At 39.7% G+C, this 19,072-nt stretch overlaps 1 protein-coding gene across 3 annotated transcripts in view; it reads right to left on the reverse strand.

The window, feature by feature from the left end:
- The window catches only part of LOC143034037 (ubiquitin carboxyl-terminal hydrolase 38-like), a 53,937-nt gene that overhangs the window by 10,101 nt on the left and 24,764 nt on the right, over positions 1–19,072 (reverse strand). For all 3 annotated transcript variants that reach the window (XM_076199905.1, XM_076199906.1, XM_076199904.1), the window contains exons 3-11: positions 18,574–18,756; positions 17,805–17,919; positions 16,996–17,270; positions 15,381–15,482; positions 14,375–14,533; positions 12,143–12,411; positions 11,035–11,130; positions 4,296–4,385; positions 1,081–3,561 (exon numbers count right to left, since the gene is read on the reverse strand). In XM_076199905.1, coding sequence (XP_076056020.1) covers positions 1,081–3,561; positions 4,296–4,385; positions 11,035–11,130; positions 12,143–12,411; positions 14,375–14,533; positions 15,381–15,482; positions 16,996–17,270; positions 17,805–17,919; positions 18,574–18,756 — 3,770 coding nt within the window. The remainder of the gene's footprint in view (positions 1–1,080; positions 3,562–4,295; positions 4,386–11,034; positions 11,131–12,142; positions 12,412–14,374; positions 14,534–15,380; positions 15,483–16,995; positions 17,271–17,804; positions 17,920–18,573; positions 18,757–19,072) is intronic.

The raw sequence follows: 19,072 nt of genomic DNA on the forward strand, positions 1-19,072 counted from the left end.
GGTAGATATCAGGGGGTCTGGCATGCAGCAGTGTGTTGTCTTTCAGTGTGTTAATGGAGCGGTGAGTGATATGATTATGAATATGTTTCCGAAGGCTGGTATTTGGTGGTTGTGGAGGAAGAGAAGAGAGTATCTGTGTGTGATACAGGTCTTTGGGTGTTGTTTTAATGTTTCTTGGTGTGTGTGGGTGTTCTGCTATGTAGTGTAGTGGGTGTGATGTGTTTGTGGTGGCTACGGCAAGTGTTTGTGTGCCTCTTATGTCGAGGTGGTCCTTGACTTTGAGGACTTTTGTTTCATGGTGTAAATGGTCTGTAGGTGTTGTATTTGTGCAGCCTGTAATTGTTTTTAGGGCTTTGTTTTGTATGATTTGAAGGGTGTTGTGGTGTGTCTCACTGAGATTAGGAGCCCATGCAGGACTCACATAATTCATCACTGAGCGTATGCATTGTTTGTATATTGTTGTATTAGTTTCTTTGTTTTGTACAAATGTTGTTCCAGTGATTGACTTAAGTGCATTAAGTCTAGGTGTGCATTTGTTTTTTTATGTTTGTGATGTGTTGTTTGAAAGACATGGATGTATTGTATGTTACACCAAGAATTTTCGGTGTGTTTGTGTGTGGTATTAGAGTGTGGCCCAATTATGTTGTGTATACATGTGTAAGGATGCATATATAAGAATATACATGTCTATGCACCTATGTCATGATCCTTTGAGCACAAAGTCCAAGATTTTGGACCTAATCAACAACCATACAAAAAGAACTCCCCCCCCCCCTATAAAAGAGGTGACCAAGTTAATGCATACATCCATCCCACACCCACCCAAAACCCATTCAGAGCCCCTCCCATCTTGCACCACGTTGATGATGGGTCATTCCCGTTCCCTGCCACACCACTCAAGTCTAAGATAATCCACCAAGACAGTGCTTCTCCAAAAGGATTCAAGAGCCAGAAATAGTTTACTCCTACTTCTTCATTGTGGGGTCACCCACCCACCCTAATCCACTCAAAAAACAAATAAATAAACAAATTGGAAAAACATAAATCTAAGAGCAAAAAAAATCAAAGATAAACACGTACCTATCTTTTACATCATCTGGAAGACAGGCAATGGACGAATTCCTTGCGTAGCAGTAGTAATGACCACCATCTGAGGAGTAGCCAGAATGCACTACGACAGCATAAAGGGCAAATTTGTCTTCCTCTGCATGTTCAGGTAACCCAGGGGTTGATATAGATGCAGTGCAAGTAGTAGATGGTGTTGAACTTGGTGGTGCTGACACTGATGACATGGAAACTGATGATGATGATGACAATGAAGGCACTGTCACAGAAGTAGACAGTTCAGGGGAACAAGGTGACTGTACTGGTAACGAACTAGATGGTAACGAAGTTAAGGTGGATGGTCCTGCTGAGGAGGTAGATGGTATGGCAGCAGTGAATTGTTCTGGAGGAAAACTGAGTGCAGCTGTAGAAGTTGAGGGTACTGCAAAAGATGTGGAAGGTATTGCACTAAAAGAAGCACAGGGTAAAGAAGATAAGGCAGAGGATGGAGATAATTCAGCTGTGCATACAGAAGTGGTATTAACTGATGATGATAAAGCAGGAGTTGTTATAACTGTGGAGGGGGTCATACTAGCAAAGCTAAATGCAAATGGTGATGGAGAAGTGACTGGTGGTAATGAGGAACTTAAAGGTACTGAAGTTGATGTTGATGGACTCGATAATGATGAATTCGAAGTTAATGTGGAAGAAAAAGGGAAGGATGAAAATGATGTTGATGGTACGGATGCATCTCTGGTTGATGTTGCAGTACAAACAGAGGTTGATGATGATGATGATGATGATGATGATGTGCAATTAAGAGAATATGAAGTGGAGGCTGTGGGAACAGAAAATGATACACATGGAACTGAAGCTGCATCTGATGGTAATGTTGGAACATGAATGGAACATGAGGGTGTTGAAGAAACTGAAGATGATGATGTTGATGCTACAGGAGTCGATGTCCATGCAAATGATGGTGCAAAGGAAATCATGTTGGAAGCACTGGCGCTACATTCTGATCCAGTCTGGGATTTTAATCTATTTAAAGTTGCAGCAGGACCAGACAATGAGCACTTGCTTAAGTTTTCACTGTTCACTATTTCATCATCATCGTCATCTTCGTCATCATCACTTAAAATACTGTTCTTTTTACCTATCACATTACTATCACTTTCTGCCTCCCTGTCACTTGGGTACGTCTGTCTCGTTTTACTTTCATCACCATTTTCAAATCCCACTATGTCCAGGGTTCCACTCTCTTCCCCTTGGCAGACACCATCATCTTTAACATCAACTTCTTCTTCTAAACTCTCCTGATAACTGAACTTGACTGGAAGGTTCAGCTGTTCACCAAACTCAACGTTCGTGAATACTTTGTGGTGCTGACCATCGTAGTAAAACCGCAACTGTGTCAGAACCAGGTGGTCTGGAGATTCAAGGATCTGAATGGACTTCTCTGCATCCTGTTTTCCCCCACACCGTTCACATTCGTACTGGTTGTCCCCTGTCAATTTCTCAGAGGTGAGATACTTCAAGATCATGTCCTCAATTCTTAGGTCAGGGGCACTGGAACTATCACTGTTCTTCCTTTTGCACCGCCTCTCAGGTTGCCTCCGAGTACCATTCGACAAACTGTATCTATCATTGTCCTGGAAAGCTAAATTGATGTCTGTAAAATGGTCTTTATGGATGGACTCTGTCTTACACCGTAAGCACTTGATACATGTTGCTATCTTTCCACCAAACACCTCATGCACTAAACTAACAAAGTAATCACTTGATGGTTTCTCATCCAAGCATTCTTTGCCCACCATTTCTTCAATAGCTACTGACTTGTTCTGGTCAAGCTTTTCGTTATTCAGACTTGTTGGACTACCGCTGTTCACCATCAACTCGATATCTTCCGCTAAATCACCACTAATGCCACTATCCGAGCTGTTGTCTAAATCTGAGGTAGCTACTGGTGAAGATTCCCCCTTCGGTGACTTGACTACCTGCCTATATGGTCCATCGGGTGAAATGTCGTGCTTCCGCTTCTGTTTATTTACCCGTACCTCGCTCTGGGAATCGGGATCTGAGACATGGTCATTTTCAGCCATTGAATCACTCCTAATTCGAAGGTTACCCACTTTGCTTGTAAAACTGCTTTCACTGTCTGCCCGCTCACCGCGCCAAGACAAACACCTTCCCTCATCGTCATTACACACACACCGACTTTCATCAAGCTTCCTAACCTTATCAGGCTGTCTGGTTGGGCTTGAAAAATTATTTTCTGTAACCATATCACCAGAATATCTGCACTGGTTGGACAAGTTTAAGTGGTCTTCCATAAGGCTTTGGTCCCTTAAGTGTTGCTGTTCCTCAATCCGACAGTGATCATCCAACAACTGATCATCTGTGTGTTGAAGATCCGATGCAACACTAGTGGTTTCACTTTCGATGATCATTCTCTCCCCATATTCAGGGAGCTGCTGCCCTGACCGTTCCTCTTCATGTAAGGTTGTGAGGAGGTGCCTGTAGACAACATGTGCATAAAAATCTATACATACATACATACACCAAGGGCTTTTTCCCCCTTACAATGGAGGTAGCCAAAAAACAAAGGCATAAAACCCACCCCACCCATTTCATCCCCATATACTCCACTCCCATCCACCCACCTCCCTCCCTTTTATCTATACTTGAAAAAAATCTCAACTCCTTCAGTCCCAGGGTGCTACCCCCAGCAAATAAAAAAGTCATCTATTTGTCAATTAAAATCTATATATTTAAACTTATGGAGAGGTCTATTTGATTCCCATAAATATTATCCTCCTCCCTCCTACCAATAATTAGTCCCTAAAATGCACTCCAAACAACATTTTCATAGGTCCCCTATGAACTACTGTCTGTGTTATATCAATGTGGGTTAGTTTCTATGTCACCATCTAACAGGAGAAGGAGGAGGGAACAGTTGCAATTTATCTGCATTCATTGTGTGAAAAAGTGGGAGGAATATGGTTGAATTTGATAGATATCTGACTTAGTCCCAGGAGTGAGCAACAGCACTGGGTCTGAATGGAAACCAGGATGTTGACAGGTCTTAAATAATGGATGGCAAGAGATAATTCTTTTTAACATCCATCTTCAAGGGTCCTCAAATAACAGATAGCAGTTATTGGTCCATCCAAACAATGGGCATGTAATTGATATTATTCAAATATATAATTCCCCTTTCAAGAATTAAACAAAAATGTTGAATGTCATACCTGAGGTATTCTGAGCAATCCTGTTGCATGCCAGGATGGAACCATGGAGGTCTCGATTTGTCGTGGAACTGTCGTGGTGCAATGTACGACCTGCAAGGTTAATTACACCAACAATGTAAGGCGAGTGTCTCATCGTAATGGTTAGTTCAGTAAAAGAAACCTTATTTAATACTTCACAGGCTATATCAAAGGGCAGGTAATATGAATCATAGCAAGCCTTTTATTCAGTTACAAATAAGAACCATAGACTGTTGGAGTACAACAGGTTTTCAGTTAAGAAAAATTGTATTACTGCAATTTGAGTGACCAGTTAAACCCTCTCCCAACCTAGAAAGCTCAACAGAGTATCCTCAAATAAAAGGTGCAAGCATCCAGACTAAACCTGATCCAAGATCCTTCTATAATTCCTTTTCCAACAAAAGGAAAGTTGAGCAACAATAGACAGCAGGAGAAACATGAAGGAAAACGAACATTAGTCTTCAATATTTCCTCATGTGAAAAAGCAGCAAAAAAATTGTAGATATATGGAAAGATCATGAGTGGCAGCAACTTGCCATATATACATACATACATATACCAAAGGCTTTTTCCCCCTTACACAGGGGGTAGCCAAAAAGAAAAAGGTATAGAAACCACTCCCACCCATTCCATTTCCTATATATTCCACTCCCCTCCACCCTCCTCCCTAATATCTTGGCACCTGGATGACGGGTCATCCCTGCATCCTGTCCACTGCCCTGGGTCAGAAGCAGTGTCGCAAGACACAGCACATCCACAGCAAGGCCGCTTCATAAATTCGGCGACCCCCCCTTTCCGTCCCCTCACGCCATATATACATACTGTATATCAGTACAACAAACACTGGTGAGATGGGTAGATCAATAAATGTGCCACTCATACCTCATTCCACAAACAAACTAGCCAGTAGCTGACTAAATTATTTTATTTCATATTCTTAAGATGTTACATTAACCAATAGCTTTTTCCCCCTTACAAGGGAGGTAGCCAAAAAATAAAGGCATAAAATCCACTCCCACCCATCTTAAGACATTAAGAAAGAAAAAATGGAAGTTATGATTATAAGGTTTTTGCTTCAATGTATTGAAAATTAATATTATGACAACTCGGTCATATAACTACCCTCTGATGAAACTAGTTGCTCCCTCTCAAGTTCCATGGACTATTACAGTGAATCCTCATTATACGATACATATGCGTTCCTGAAAACCTTACCGCAAATTTAAATTACCGTATACCGAACCCAAGTTTCGACTTATGGCAGACATACCTTCTCCCTTCTCTTTCATCTTCAAAATATCTAATTTTACCTCCAAAACACAAGCCGGTACTGTATCTGAAAATTTTTTCTTACCGTAAATAGAATCGAGGGTAGTAATTACCAAATACTGTAACTGTGAATTTACCGGATAAAGAATTACTATATAAGGAGGACTCACTGTATATATATATATATATATATATATATATATATATATATATATATATATATATATATATATATATATATATATATATATATATATATATATATATATATATACACACACATACATACATATATATATCGAAGGCCATTTTTCCTTTCCCTTTCTCACACACACACACACAGAAAGAAAGCAAGTTTGAAAGAGGTGTAGTAGATACATGTAAAGATGAACCAAAACTGTTTTACAGGTTCATAAGTGGCACATTAAGATACAGGGAGGTAATCACTAAGTTAATAGTGGGTGGTAAAATCTTTGAAGAAACCTCAGCTCAGGCAGAAATAATGAATGAAAGTTTCCAATCGGTCTTCACAAAGGAGAGCACTTTGTTGGAGGAAAGTGAAAAGAGCAAAAAACCAAGTTTAGAAGATATAGATGTGGAAGTGAGTGAAGTGGTCAATCTGAGTAAAAGCAGCAACGACTCCAACAGCACTGTAGGAGAGAGGCCAAATGCAGAGTATGGGATCCAATATATGCAATAGTTTACTGTCCTCATTTTTTACTCTGCTATGCGAAATGTGAAATACATTGGACCCCATACGCTGCGTTTGGCCTCTCTCCTAATGTGGTCAATCTCTTGGGATCATTGGATGCAACAAAAGCTTCAGGACCCGACGGGATCTCAAACTGGGTACTTAAAGGATAAAGAAAACAACTAGTAGACAAGATTCAGTCTTATTATATGTTCACTGAAAGAAGGCATTGTACTGCCTAATTGGAAAAGGGGCAAATGTGGTGCCAATTCACAATGGTGGAAATAAAGAAACACCACTAAATCATAGCCCAGTATCACTCACCACCACAATAGTGAAATTATGTGAAAGTATTATGAAAGATCGATGGACCAAATATCTTGAAAATGTAAACATTCTAACAGAGTCAGTTTGGCTTCATATCTGGAAGGTTGTGTGTTTCAAACCTTTTAAGGTTTTACTCGACAGTGATTGATGTGATGCAAGAGAGAGAGGAGTGAGTGGACAGTGTGTACCTTGACCTAGCGAAGGCATTTGATAAAGTATCTTACAGTCAACTTATCTGGAAATTGGAGCATGTTGGATGTCTGAGAGGTAAACTACTTGAGTGGGTGAAAGATTTTGAAGGAAAGATATTTGAGGACAGTAGTAAAGGATAAGATGTCAAGATGGAGAACAGTAATGAGTGGAGTACTACAAGGTTCAGTGCTTGCACAATGTTTCTTATCTATGTCAATGACATGATGGAAAGAAGAACAATGTCAATATGCTTGCAAATGATGCAAAAATCATGAGTAGAGTGAAAAATGAGGAGGACAGTAAACTATTGCATAAAGATCTGGGCACTATTTTTGCATGGAGTTAAGGATGGGAAATTAAGTTTAATACCAAAAAATGCAAAGTACTGGAGATGGGCAGTAGTGGCAAAAGACCATCCTCAAACTACTCCTTGGAAAGTGAACCCATTACAAAGGCAAAAGAGGGGAAGGGTTTGGGAGTGTTGATAAAAGACAACCTGTCACCTGACACACATATCAGCAAGATCGTGGGAGAGACATAAGGACTACTGCAAAAGATTAAAGAGGCATTTCACTGTATGGAGGAAGAGATAATGAAAATACTTAATCTGTCCATGAATGGATATACAGTACTACCTCTCATTAACGGACTAAAAGGGGGGTAAAGGTGTCTGTTGATGTGAATAATCCGTTGATTTGGAGTGGTTTTTGGGTGGCATAGTGATTGCACGCACTAAACAACAGCACCAAAATCACCGAAAACACAGCGAAAACACTCCAAACAGCTATTTAATGTCCGTTAATGAGAGGTCTCACTGTACATACATATACATATACCAAAGGCTTTTTCCCCCTTACACAGGGGGTAGCCAAAAAGAAAAAGGCATAGAATGGATATTAGCAAGATTAAGAGAATACAATGGGCAGTAGCCAAACTGATTCCCAGCCTGGCAGATAAACGATACGAGGAGAGACCAAATGCACTGGGTGTACCAACTTTGAAAGATCTAAGAGAAAGAGGTGATACGATTACTGTGATCAAGTCACTAGAGGAGACAGATTGCTTTGATAGAAGAGATCTTTTGATTAGAAATGGAAGGGATTTAAGAGGTCATGGGAACAAATTAAGAAGGACCACATGTCTAAAGAATGTGAAGAAATACATTTTTTCATATGCATAAATACTTAGAACAGCTTAGGAAGTGATAGAGCCCACATTTAAACAATACACAAGTTTAAACCTAAATATGATAATTGGAAATCATGGATATAGATAAATTGGAACTGTACAGGAATTTGAGGCTAGGTATGATAAAAAAAAAATTGACAATAGGACACAGGACTCATTAAGTGTTGCTCCCTTCCTGTATACTACAATTAGGTAAATACACACACACACACACACAGAATTATGAAAGGGATGGAAATCCTCAATAGAGATGCTCATTAAAGTGGGACATAAGAGAAACAAGAGGGCATGAAAAGAAACTAAAGAAAGACACTTAGAGAAAAGACCTGAAAAAGAATAGCTTCCCACATAGAGTGATTCATGTTTGGAACAAACTGAACAGAGAAATAGTGAATGCCAGAACTATACACAATTTTAAGAACAAACTGGATGCAGAGAGATACAAAAACGGGTCACTACGAGCAGAGCTCTTGTCCCGTAAAATACAACTAGGCGTGCGCGACACACACACACACACACACACACACACAAAGGGCAGCTTCTCCCTTACAAGGGAGGTAACCAAGTCAAAGGTACACACCCACTCCCATCCACCACCCTTATTTCTCTCTTATCTTAGCTCTTCATAGACAAAGGGATCCCTTTCTCCCACCCACCCCCTGGGTCAGAAGCAATGCAGCAGGACACAACACATCCACAGCAGGGCCACTTCATTTACAGTGACATCCACTCCCTATCCCCTCATGTGGAAAATAGAGAAGACACGGAGAAATCCCTTCGTGGTTGCATCAAAATATCATCCACATTCCACCATCCTCCACTCATACCTATCCCCTGCCCTTTCCCTTCCTTGTTCACCAGACATTCCACTCATGCTCAAAGCCCCTTTCACCCCATCTAACCATCTCATTCTTGCCATCTCCTCAAGTTCACTCCATACACCTCTGCTTTCCACACTTTTGCTAATCTTTCTTCATTCATTCTTTCAACATGTCCAAACCATCCCAATAATCTATCATCAGCCCTATTTGCCAGCTCTGTTTCCACCCCCACTCTCCGCCTCACCTCCTCATTTCTCACTATATCCAACATTGTAACCCCTATCATACTTCTCAAGCCACTTCATCTCAAACACATCTAAACTGCTCCTTTTTGCTTCTTTTAACCACTTCCATACGGTGACACCTACGTAGGCGGCATGAGGAGCAAGTGGGTACTCGATGATGCCGACGTCGGCATCTTGATTATATTTATTGTAGTCATACCTACGTAATCTCCATTCTCTCTAAACTGGCTTCATCAATATTCTATGGTTATCAAAATACACGGGTGAAAGAGAACGAATGATTGAGCACTGACTTTATTTTTTATAATGCGATTATTATGACGCAACATCGCACGTTGGGCAGCTAATGCTGCCAGACGTGCGATGTGCCCCGGAGTGAAGAGGTTAAATTCCAAGTATCTGCCCCATACAGTGTCACAGGTAAAATCACCCCTTCAGATAATCATCTCTTTGCATTCTTTCCCAGATGCCTAATTTTCATGGCACTTTTCAATCCCCCAAGACACTTACTTCTCTCAATCTACAGATTACCTCCACCCCTACTCCTCCATTTCCTGGCACACAAGACTATGACTCTTTTACATATTTATACATATATACCAAAAGCTTTTTCCTCCTTATAAGGGAGGCAGCCAAGTGAAAAGCACATACCAACTCCCATCAACCACCCTTTCCTTCCTCTCATCTTAGCTCCTCATGGATGACAGGTTATCACAGGTAAAATCAGATAATCATCTCTTTGCATTCTTTCCCAGATGCCTAATTTTCATGGCACTTTTCAATCCCCCAAGACACTTACTTCTCTCAATCTACAGATTACCTCCACCCCTACTCCTCCATTTCCTGGCACACAAGACTATGACTCTTTTACATATTTATACATATATACCAAAAGCTTTTTCCTCCTTATAAGGGAGGCAGCCAAGTGAAAAGCACATACCAACTCCCATCAACCACCCTTTCCTTCCTCTCATCTTAGCTCCTCATGGATGACAGGTTATCCCTGTATCCCGCTCACTGCACTGGGTCTAAAGCAATGTAGCAAGACATCCTTCTCCATCTCCACTCATCCCTATCTCCTGCCTTCTACCTTCTTTGCTCAACGGACATTCCCCTCTTCCTCAATGCCCCCTTCACCCCATCCATCCATCTCATCCACAGTTGTCCCCTCAAGTTCACTCCATCCACCTCTGCCTTCCACCTCTTTTACTAATCTTTCTTTATTCTTTCCATGTATCCAAACCATCCCAATACACTTTCATCAACCCTATCTGCCATTCTCTTCACTCCTGCTCTCCTCCTCACCTCATTTTTCACTCTATCTCACACATTTCACCTCAAACCATTCAAACTTTCCTTCTCTGCCTCTCTTAAATTCCAACTCTTTGCCCCATACAATGGTGTCAGCACAATCACCCCTTCATACAATCTCATCTCATCCATTCCCAAATAACTATTTCTCATGACACTTTTTAATCTCCAAAGTCATTTACTTGCTTCTCTCAATCTACAATTTATCTCCACCTCCACTCTTCCTTTTCCTGCCACATGTGACACCAAATACCTAAAGTTATCCACTTCCTCCAGCCTCTCTCCTTTAAGACTTACTTCCAACTCATCTCATCACCTTGCTTTTAACCACATTTACCTTCAACTTTCTCCTATTTCATACCTTCCCAAACTCAGAATTTTGGTTTCTGTAATGAGGTGTTCTATAGTGGTGGTTTTGATGCATCCTCCACATTCCTCATGTAAGTATTGCCACATCTGTCATATTTCTCAATTATCTTATCTCAAAATCATTTAGTCTCATCCTTTCTGTCTCCCTATTCCAAGTCTCAGCTTGTTACAACACTGGGTGCATTCACTCCTTCAAGCAACCTCTCTCTGCTTTCATCCTTAAATACCTTTCTCAAACACTTTTCATCAAGCCATATATAAGAAAATTTAGAACTACATTACACAGAAACCTACAAAATAATACTCACCTGTGTGTAAAGCATAAGAGAGCAAGAAGATGCTGAAGCAACATGAGTAAGTGCTGATTGCTGCGAGGAACGGCTTCCAAAACACCACAGCGGAATCTGACATCAAATTAAACATTTAGTGGGTGGAAGTGGTATAAAACTTGAGACTTTAAATACTTTTTAAGTAAATATATAAATGCAAGTTTTACTTGAGTATTCAATAAATACACATAAAAAAAAACATAGTAATCACAACAGCACATAATTAAAAACTTACTTAGATTAAGTTTTACTTAAATTCTATGTGCATGGATTTAGTTTGATATCATGAATTCCCCCTCTCAGAGAGGACAAGGACAATGTCATTTTTTTTTTTTTTTTTTTTTTAAGCATGGGAATTTAATGTAGTGTGCCTTTACTACAAAATTCCTTTTTGCTTGGCAGAAATGATCAATCTCCACTATGACTTCACACCCATGTAGTCACAACAAAATATTTCTCTATAGAGGAACTAAACAATACAGAAATTCTGGTACAGCTGTGACTATATGGGTTTTCTTTACAAGGGAGATATTCAATTTACTGTAGGCACATTTTCAATTTACTCTATAAGTGGGAGTGCTGGGAGTTGTTTAGACATCATACAACAGGGGAAAAAAAAAAAAAAAAAAAAAAAGGATTGTAGTGAAGGGTGCTACAGTACAATGAGGAAAAAGCTCAATGGAGACAGCAGAAACTAAAGATGAATATTACTGAATCTACCTCAAAAAGTTTTTGCTAGGATCCCAATTGAAAGGTAAGGAAAGGGGCCAATGACAACTATGTACAGGTGGTAGTCCCTGGTCAGTATTCGAAGAGTGCCAGTGGACGGCAGTGTCTCAATAACTCCTTATATTCTGGGTAATACCAGGCTATTTCATTCATGTTTGTGACACCCCATCACACATAATCTAAGATCAGTTAAGACATTAAATTTTGTATTGTAGAGTATGATGGTGTCTTTCAGTTTGTAAGTGTAAAATTGTATGTGTATTTTTTTTTCTTTACACACACAAGGTAAGATACAACTCCCAATGTCACACTTTACAGGTTAATACCTTGTGACCCTCCAAATCAAAAGCCTCCTCACTTGTCAGTCATGAAGAGTGCTTGAAGAACTGAGTTCATGTAGCAAGTATTCCCAAGATTTTTCAGGCCGACACGTTCGTCTGGTGGTCGCTTCTGCCACACGCCTTTCTCTGTTCCCACTCCGTACTGCCCGCCTTGCTCTCCCCAGGAACTTCCACTGTTCCCCAGTCTCACTCCACTTGTAGTAATCCCACTGCAATTTGCTCGGGAGTCCCATGCATGCTGCTGAATTAACTGCCACATCTCTTCTTCAGACCGTGAAGGGTATTTCTGTTAAAAAGTAAAGAGGAGAAAAAGTAAGAATAAGTGCAAAGTATGTCTTCACTGATTGCTAGTTCTTATATGACATTAACTGATTACACTATCATCCATTACTGTCAATAAATGATCAATCAATCAATCCATTGCCCCAGGTCTCTCCTGTGGAAGACCTGCAGCCTCCAGGTAACTAACAACAGCCCCTGAATGGGACCATAAGTCACTTGAGGGAAGAGATATTGTGTTGTTGTCTGGGGATTGTTAGTGTGGGCATTGTTTTATAAGGTGTTCTGTGTCTTCTGTGTGGTGTCACTTCTGGGTTAAATTGAATCTGTGGCCAGGCCAATTCTGTGTTGGTACTCTCTTAATGCTGGATGGTGTCTATATAATTTTTGTCAGGTATGGGAGGGTTTTCACTGTGGAACTTGTGTCTGAGGGTTGTTGTTGGAGTATTGAGTTTGACGGCTTTACTTGAAGGGTATATGTCAAGGAATGACATACACAACAGTAAGAAGAGGAACATGTACTACATCTTTTATCAAAAAATTAATTTCATACTTTTCAAGAGGACAAATCAATATTCCCTACTTTTTTTATAATTCTAATATTCTCATTTACAATCTTAGTGGTCATTATTACTAAAATATCTCATGGCCTTTGCTTATTCAAATCACAAGGTTACTGATTTCAAGAAATACATGAAACTAAGATCCACAATCACCAAGCAGCATTATAACTCAAATAAATTTCTATTCAGTTGTACATTTAAACTTTTTTCTATCGAGCTTCTTTATATATAAATATACCTAAGGGCATTTCCCCCCTTATACAAGAGTACTTGAATCAGCAAACATCCATTTTATGAATACTAAAATTCATTTAAAACTTCCTCCTACCTCAGCACCTCACATCCATCTCCTCTTGCCCTCTCTCACCTTTCATTTTGCTTCTACTCTCTTCCCTTTCATTTTTTTTTTTTTTATGGTTTACCGTCACAAACTCCTCCCTATCGGAAGGCTAGGACAGTGTCCCTCACAGAGGGCTTTGTAGCATGGAATTTAATGAACCATGCCCTTGGTTCAACTTCGCCAGTGGTAGGATTCAAATTGCCATTCCCTTGACCTTCGCCGCAAGTAACAATGCCCTAACCCGCTCAGCCTGCGAGCTTCCCTTTCATATACTTTTTAATTTCTTCTTTGTACATATTCCTGATAGGTTTGCCTCTTATCAATAACTACCCTTACCTCTTCATCCCACTATTCACTGCCTTCTTTCTGCTGCCTCCCATCCTCCTCATCCTACACATCGTCTCTTTGCACTTCAGCATCTCCATCCTAAAACATACCCACTCTTCCTCTACTTCCACTTCTTTTGTCTTTCATTACATTCCATACCTCTCTCCCTTTTACCTAGTATTTTTCCCTACTCCTCATTCCACCTGCTCATTTTCACCACCTCTATGCCCCCTTCCCCTTTCTTCTTTCTCCACTTAAAATGACATGATATATACAAACTGTGATGATGATGATACAGTTGAACATCACAAACTCCCTCAATCAAAGGGCTAGGATGATGCGCCTTACAGAGGACTTTGTAGCATGGAATTTAATAAACCATGCTCTTGGTTTAACTTAGCTGGTGGCAGGATTTGAACCACCATCCCCTCAACCTTGGCCACAAGTAAATGACGCCCTAACCCACTCAGCCAAGTTTTTTAAATAATATCCATCAAACTCTTCACCATAGTGGTATTACTACCAGTTTTATTCTGACAAACAGTGAAGGATTTCATTCAGTTCAATGGAAGGCTTATGAATCCATCAAAACTCCTTCAAAACATGTATCCTACTGAATAATCATTTAGCCCTAGCTAATGTACTAAAATCTTCACAAAAAAGTATGCTATGATTCCAAGTTAAAACAGTATTTGCTCTCTTTCCAGTTTTTCTATCTTAAAACCTCAAACAGAACTTACCAATAAGACATCAAAAAGTGGCTGATACAGCTGCGGATGTCCTGGGTGCATAAGCAATAGTGTGCGACTTAGTGTTACCAGACATGTGAGCATTTTGTTAGCTGAATCCGTGCCTTCTCTTTCCAAGCGTCCAAACATTTCCACCATTGGAGTAATAATCTGGGGGAAAAAAAGAAATAAAAATTATTATGTACAATAAAACTGAGGAGAGAATATTATAGTTTAAAGATCATAAAAAACAGGCAACAAAATGCAAGAGCTAATTTGACAAGAAAAGGAGACAGAGGGTATACATACATATGGAAGGGCCTTTTTCCCCTTATAAGATGGGTGACCAAATAAATGTATACATCTACCCTATATCCATCCCAAACTCACCCAAAACCCATTCACTGTGCCTTCCATCTTAGCATTTCATGGATGCAACGTCATCCCTGACCCCTACTACACTACAGAGGATATCTGAGTATTTTGAAGAGAATTATTAAGTACTCTGGAAACAATTAATCAAGTAAGAAATCCAAATATGAAGAGTAGGATTAATATACATACATATACCAATGGCTTTTTCCCCCTTACATGGAAGGTAGCCAAAGTCAAAGGTACCCATCACTGGTCACAGCAACAATCATTACTATAAAGTATCCTCAAAACTAAATAAAATCATCAAGGAACTGTTTAAATTAATACAGCTATACTATCTTATATATAGAATGATCTTAGTAAACCATTACTGGATACACAGTAACCCTGAAATTGATCAAAATTGTATGGTGGAGGAGCTAAGGAGCCAAGATGAGAGGGAGGGAGGGGTGGTGAATGGAAGTGAAATGGATAGGGATGAAATAGGTGGGAGTTGATTTATGCCTTTTGATTTTGGTTACCTCCCTGGTAAGAGGGAAAAAGCCCTTGGTATATGTACAAGTTAAAAAATAAATAAATAAAATGAAAATAAAGCCATACTACCTGAATAAGGTGAAACAAAAGCTGAAGTCTTGTATATTACCTTATGGAAAGCAACTGGCGAATGCTGGAAGGACAGCAGCAGAGTTGATAACACCTGAACAACGCCCTTACGCACCACAGGAATGGCTAATGCATTCAGTAACTGTAAGAAATTTAACATTATAATACTGTAAAGTTGCAACCTTATAGACAATGCTGAAATCAAGTGCACAATCAAGTTTTGGTAGTATAATAGATATACAAGAAGACCTGGCAAAAGGTAAACAAGTCTTTTAGGTTTTCATGGATTTGGAAAAGGCAAATGACAGGGTTGACAAAGAGGAACTATGGAATGAGTTGTACCTATAGTTTGAGGAAAGTCTATTGAGAGCTGCCAATTCTTCACATGAGTAGTAAAGCTTCTAGGAGGGTCATCTTTCATTGTGCCCAAACCATCCCAATTTTTTTTCATCAACCTTATCTGCCAGCTCCCTTTCTACCACAAGTCTCCTCCTCACCTCCTCATTTCTCACTCTATCCATCCTTATAACATCCACCATACTTCTGAAACACTTCACCTCAAACACCTTTCCATTTTTTTTGCCTCTTAAATACGAAGTCTCTGCTTCATAGTGCCATAAGCACAATCACCCCTTCATACAGTCTTCTCTTCACATCCATCCCCAAATTCCTATTTCTCATGACATTTTTCATTCCTCCAAGACATTTACTTGCTTCCCTCACTCTACAGTTTACCTCCACCTCCACTCCTTGCATCTACCTCCTGTACCACTCTATTTATGTATACATTGAACAGCCAAGGCAACATAACACCCCTGCCACAGACCCATGACTCACTCTCACCATTCCTAACTCTTACACAAGCTCAGCTACTTTTGTAAAAGCAGCTTTCCTCCTATCCTTTATATCTATAATACCTCCTACAATGCCTTCTTGCTTACTGTGTCACAAGTTTTCTCTAAATCCATAAAGGCCCAAAAAATATCCTTATTTTTGGCCAAAATCTTCTCACAAATCTACCTTACCACAAAATTTTTATCTACACACCCTCTACCTTTCCTAAACCCATACTATTTCTCACCAATTACTCCCTCTATTTCTTTCCAAATCCTCTAAACTAACACCCTCCCATATGCCTTTCCAACTACATTCAACAAATTGATCCCTCTAAAACTACTACATTGATATCCGTCCCCTTTCCCTTTGTAAAGTGGAACTATACACACAGTCAATACTCCAGTATGGAGCAACTGAAGACCTACACTGACTTTAAGAGAAAACTAAATCAGCCCGAGACCTGGTCCATAACAAATAAGATAATGTGGTGTAAGCTAGGATGAAGAAATTGTGACATTTGTAACCCTTCAGTCCTCCACCACTGTGTCCCAACCTCAGGAAATTTGTACTTGTCTACAAATTGCTGCCTCAGTCGAACAGCGTGTCCTGTGAGTCACGATTTTCATGTAAATAGTTAATTTGATATGTACTAGGCTTGCCGCTCTTGGAGCGTAATAAAATAATGATGATTAAAAAAAGTCCACGGGGTCACAGAGATCTTGATAAAATTATCTAACACTAGGCAAAGAAAGGATGTAACATGTATATTCTTAAGGTGAATGAGAAAACCCTCTCTTTATATACACTATGTAACACACCTTTGGTGCCCTGTCCAGTGTAACACGAATGTTAACAGCTGCTCTGCCTCCACTCTGGTAGATTAAGCGGACCAGCACTCTTATCCACAGGGCCATCTGCATGTGAGCTCGTGGCCAGGACACAAGCCAAGCTGACAGCCTGTTCAGTGTAGCTGTGAGGGCTGCATCAGTTGTGGAAGAGTCCTGGACAATACGTGGAGCCAGGCCTTCTACAACACTGGTTGGGACCAGTGACAACAGGTGGGCCATGGCAGGGCAAACCTCTGAACCGCCATCTGGAAAATTTTTCTGGATGAGAACTTATCATAAAAGTGCTTATAGTTTTTCATCTTGCCACATAATCTAGATAACATAACATAAACCCATTGTATATGTATAATATGAAAAAAATCTAAAACTGCAGTTATTCTGAGGCCAATAAGGGGAGAGAAAGGGGGAGAAAAATGAGAGAAACAGGAAAGTGGGAGAAGGATAAAAAAGGAGAGGGCAAGGGAAAGGGAGAAAAAGGGGGGATAAAGAGGAGACACATAGAGGGAAAATTTGAGGAGAGAGGGGGGATAAATGAAAAAAAAAGAGGGAGGAAAGAAGCATGAGAGAGCAAGGACAAGAGAGGAGAGAAAAGGGAGAGAAAGAGGGAGAAGGATGGAAAAAAGAGATGAGAAATATCACCAAAGTCTGACTATTCAATATTTGGAAGCACATTAACATCTACATATCCTCAATTTCAAAAGGTACAGACATCATAATCCCTTGCCCCCTTTTAATGAAGGGTAGCCAAAGCTAAACCTAAAATAAGTGCTTAGGTCTACCTGTGCTTGAGATGATGGAGTACATTATGTGCAGGGAAAAGAGTATGTCCTCTAAGCGAAGGCTGTTCCATAGTGTATTTACCAGATTTCCAATACTTTTCATGTGTTCTTGGACCTAAGGGATTACAAAAATCAACTTCAATGAATTAAATACTTATGATGTAGAAAAAAGTGTCCCTCCCCTCACCAAAAATGCATAAATTCATTTACATACATAGCAAACAGCCAAAGTACACTCATTCCACACCTATACAAAACCCATTCATTGTCCCTCCCATCTTGGCATAAGTTGTACATAATCAGTATTCTTTATTGCATGGATATTAGTGTTGAGTAATAAAAGAATGCTTACAACTAGTTTACAAGGGTGTTACCAAATCCCTAAAACAGACTACACTAAAGTTATGCAGTCAATGTCCCATATTGTGTTTCCATACACACAAACCCACTTTCCAATATATGGCACATTTATACCAGTAAAGGTTCAGTACAAAACAAATATTTCCTTGCAATATGACAGTACTACCTTTACAGAATTCTTAGGTAGATTTTTTCCCCTCCAACAGGAGTTTTCAATGTTCAAGAACCATTCCCCACTGAACCCATATTATAAGCTCTTCTTCACATGAAATTTCATTATACAACAAAACTTCAAGGAAGCAAAATTTTCATGAAAACATGACTTGCTTGCATACAAAAACATGAAAAAATAACAAACACAAAAAGTAAAAGCAAAAGAAAGTAAAAAACAGCATTTCATGATTCTAACCTCTGGCTTGGGTGGTGTTGGGAATGAAGCAACACAATTCATGAGCGTGATGGTGAAGTGAAGGTGAGTGTGGGATGGTGGCATAAGAGATGGCACTGTCATGTACAGCTCTGCCAATTGAGCCACAAAGGTTGAACTGCCCCCACATTCCCGCAATTTATCTTGTAGAGCTCCCTCAAGCACCTGTAAGAAGAAAAAAAATACATTTAGTATGACAATATTGTTTTCAACAAAATTAATCTTTTTATTCCCACTGGCTAGTGACTGAGAAACAGCCCTGCATTCAAACATGACATCAACATTTCTTTCCAGAGATTTATGGGTGGCTCAAAGATCATTGGCAGCTGTTATGGGGCTGCAGATATCTACTCAAAGAAACTCAAAGCCACAACTGATTGATTACTATAAAAGTGATCACATGTATTCAGTGCATTATTATGGCATGCATGTTAAATATAACCTATAAGAATGACACTCAGAAAATGCTTAGATAAATCAT

The sequence above is a fragment of the Oratosquilla oratoria genome, chromosome 16, assembly GCF_046742065.1.
Source record: "Oratosquilla oratoria isolate Oo_2021 chromosome 16, ASM4674206v1, whole genome shotgun sequence".
NCBI lineage: Eukaryota > Metazoa > Arthropoda > Malacostraca > Stomatopoda > Squillidae > Oratosquilla > Oratosquilla oratoria.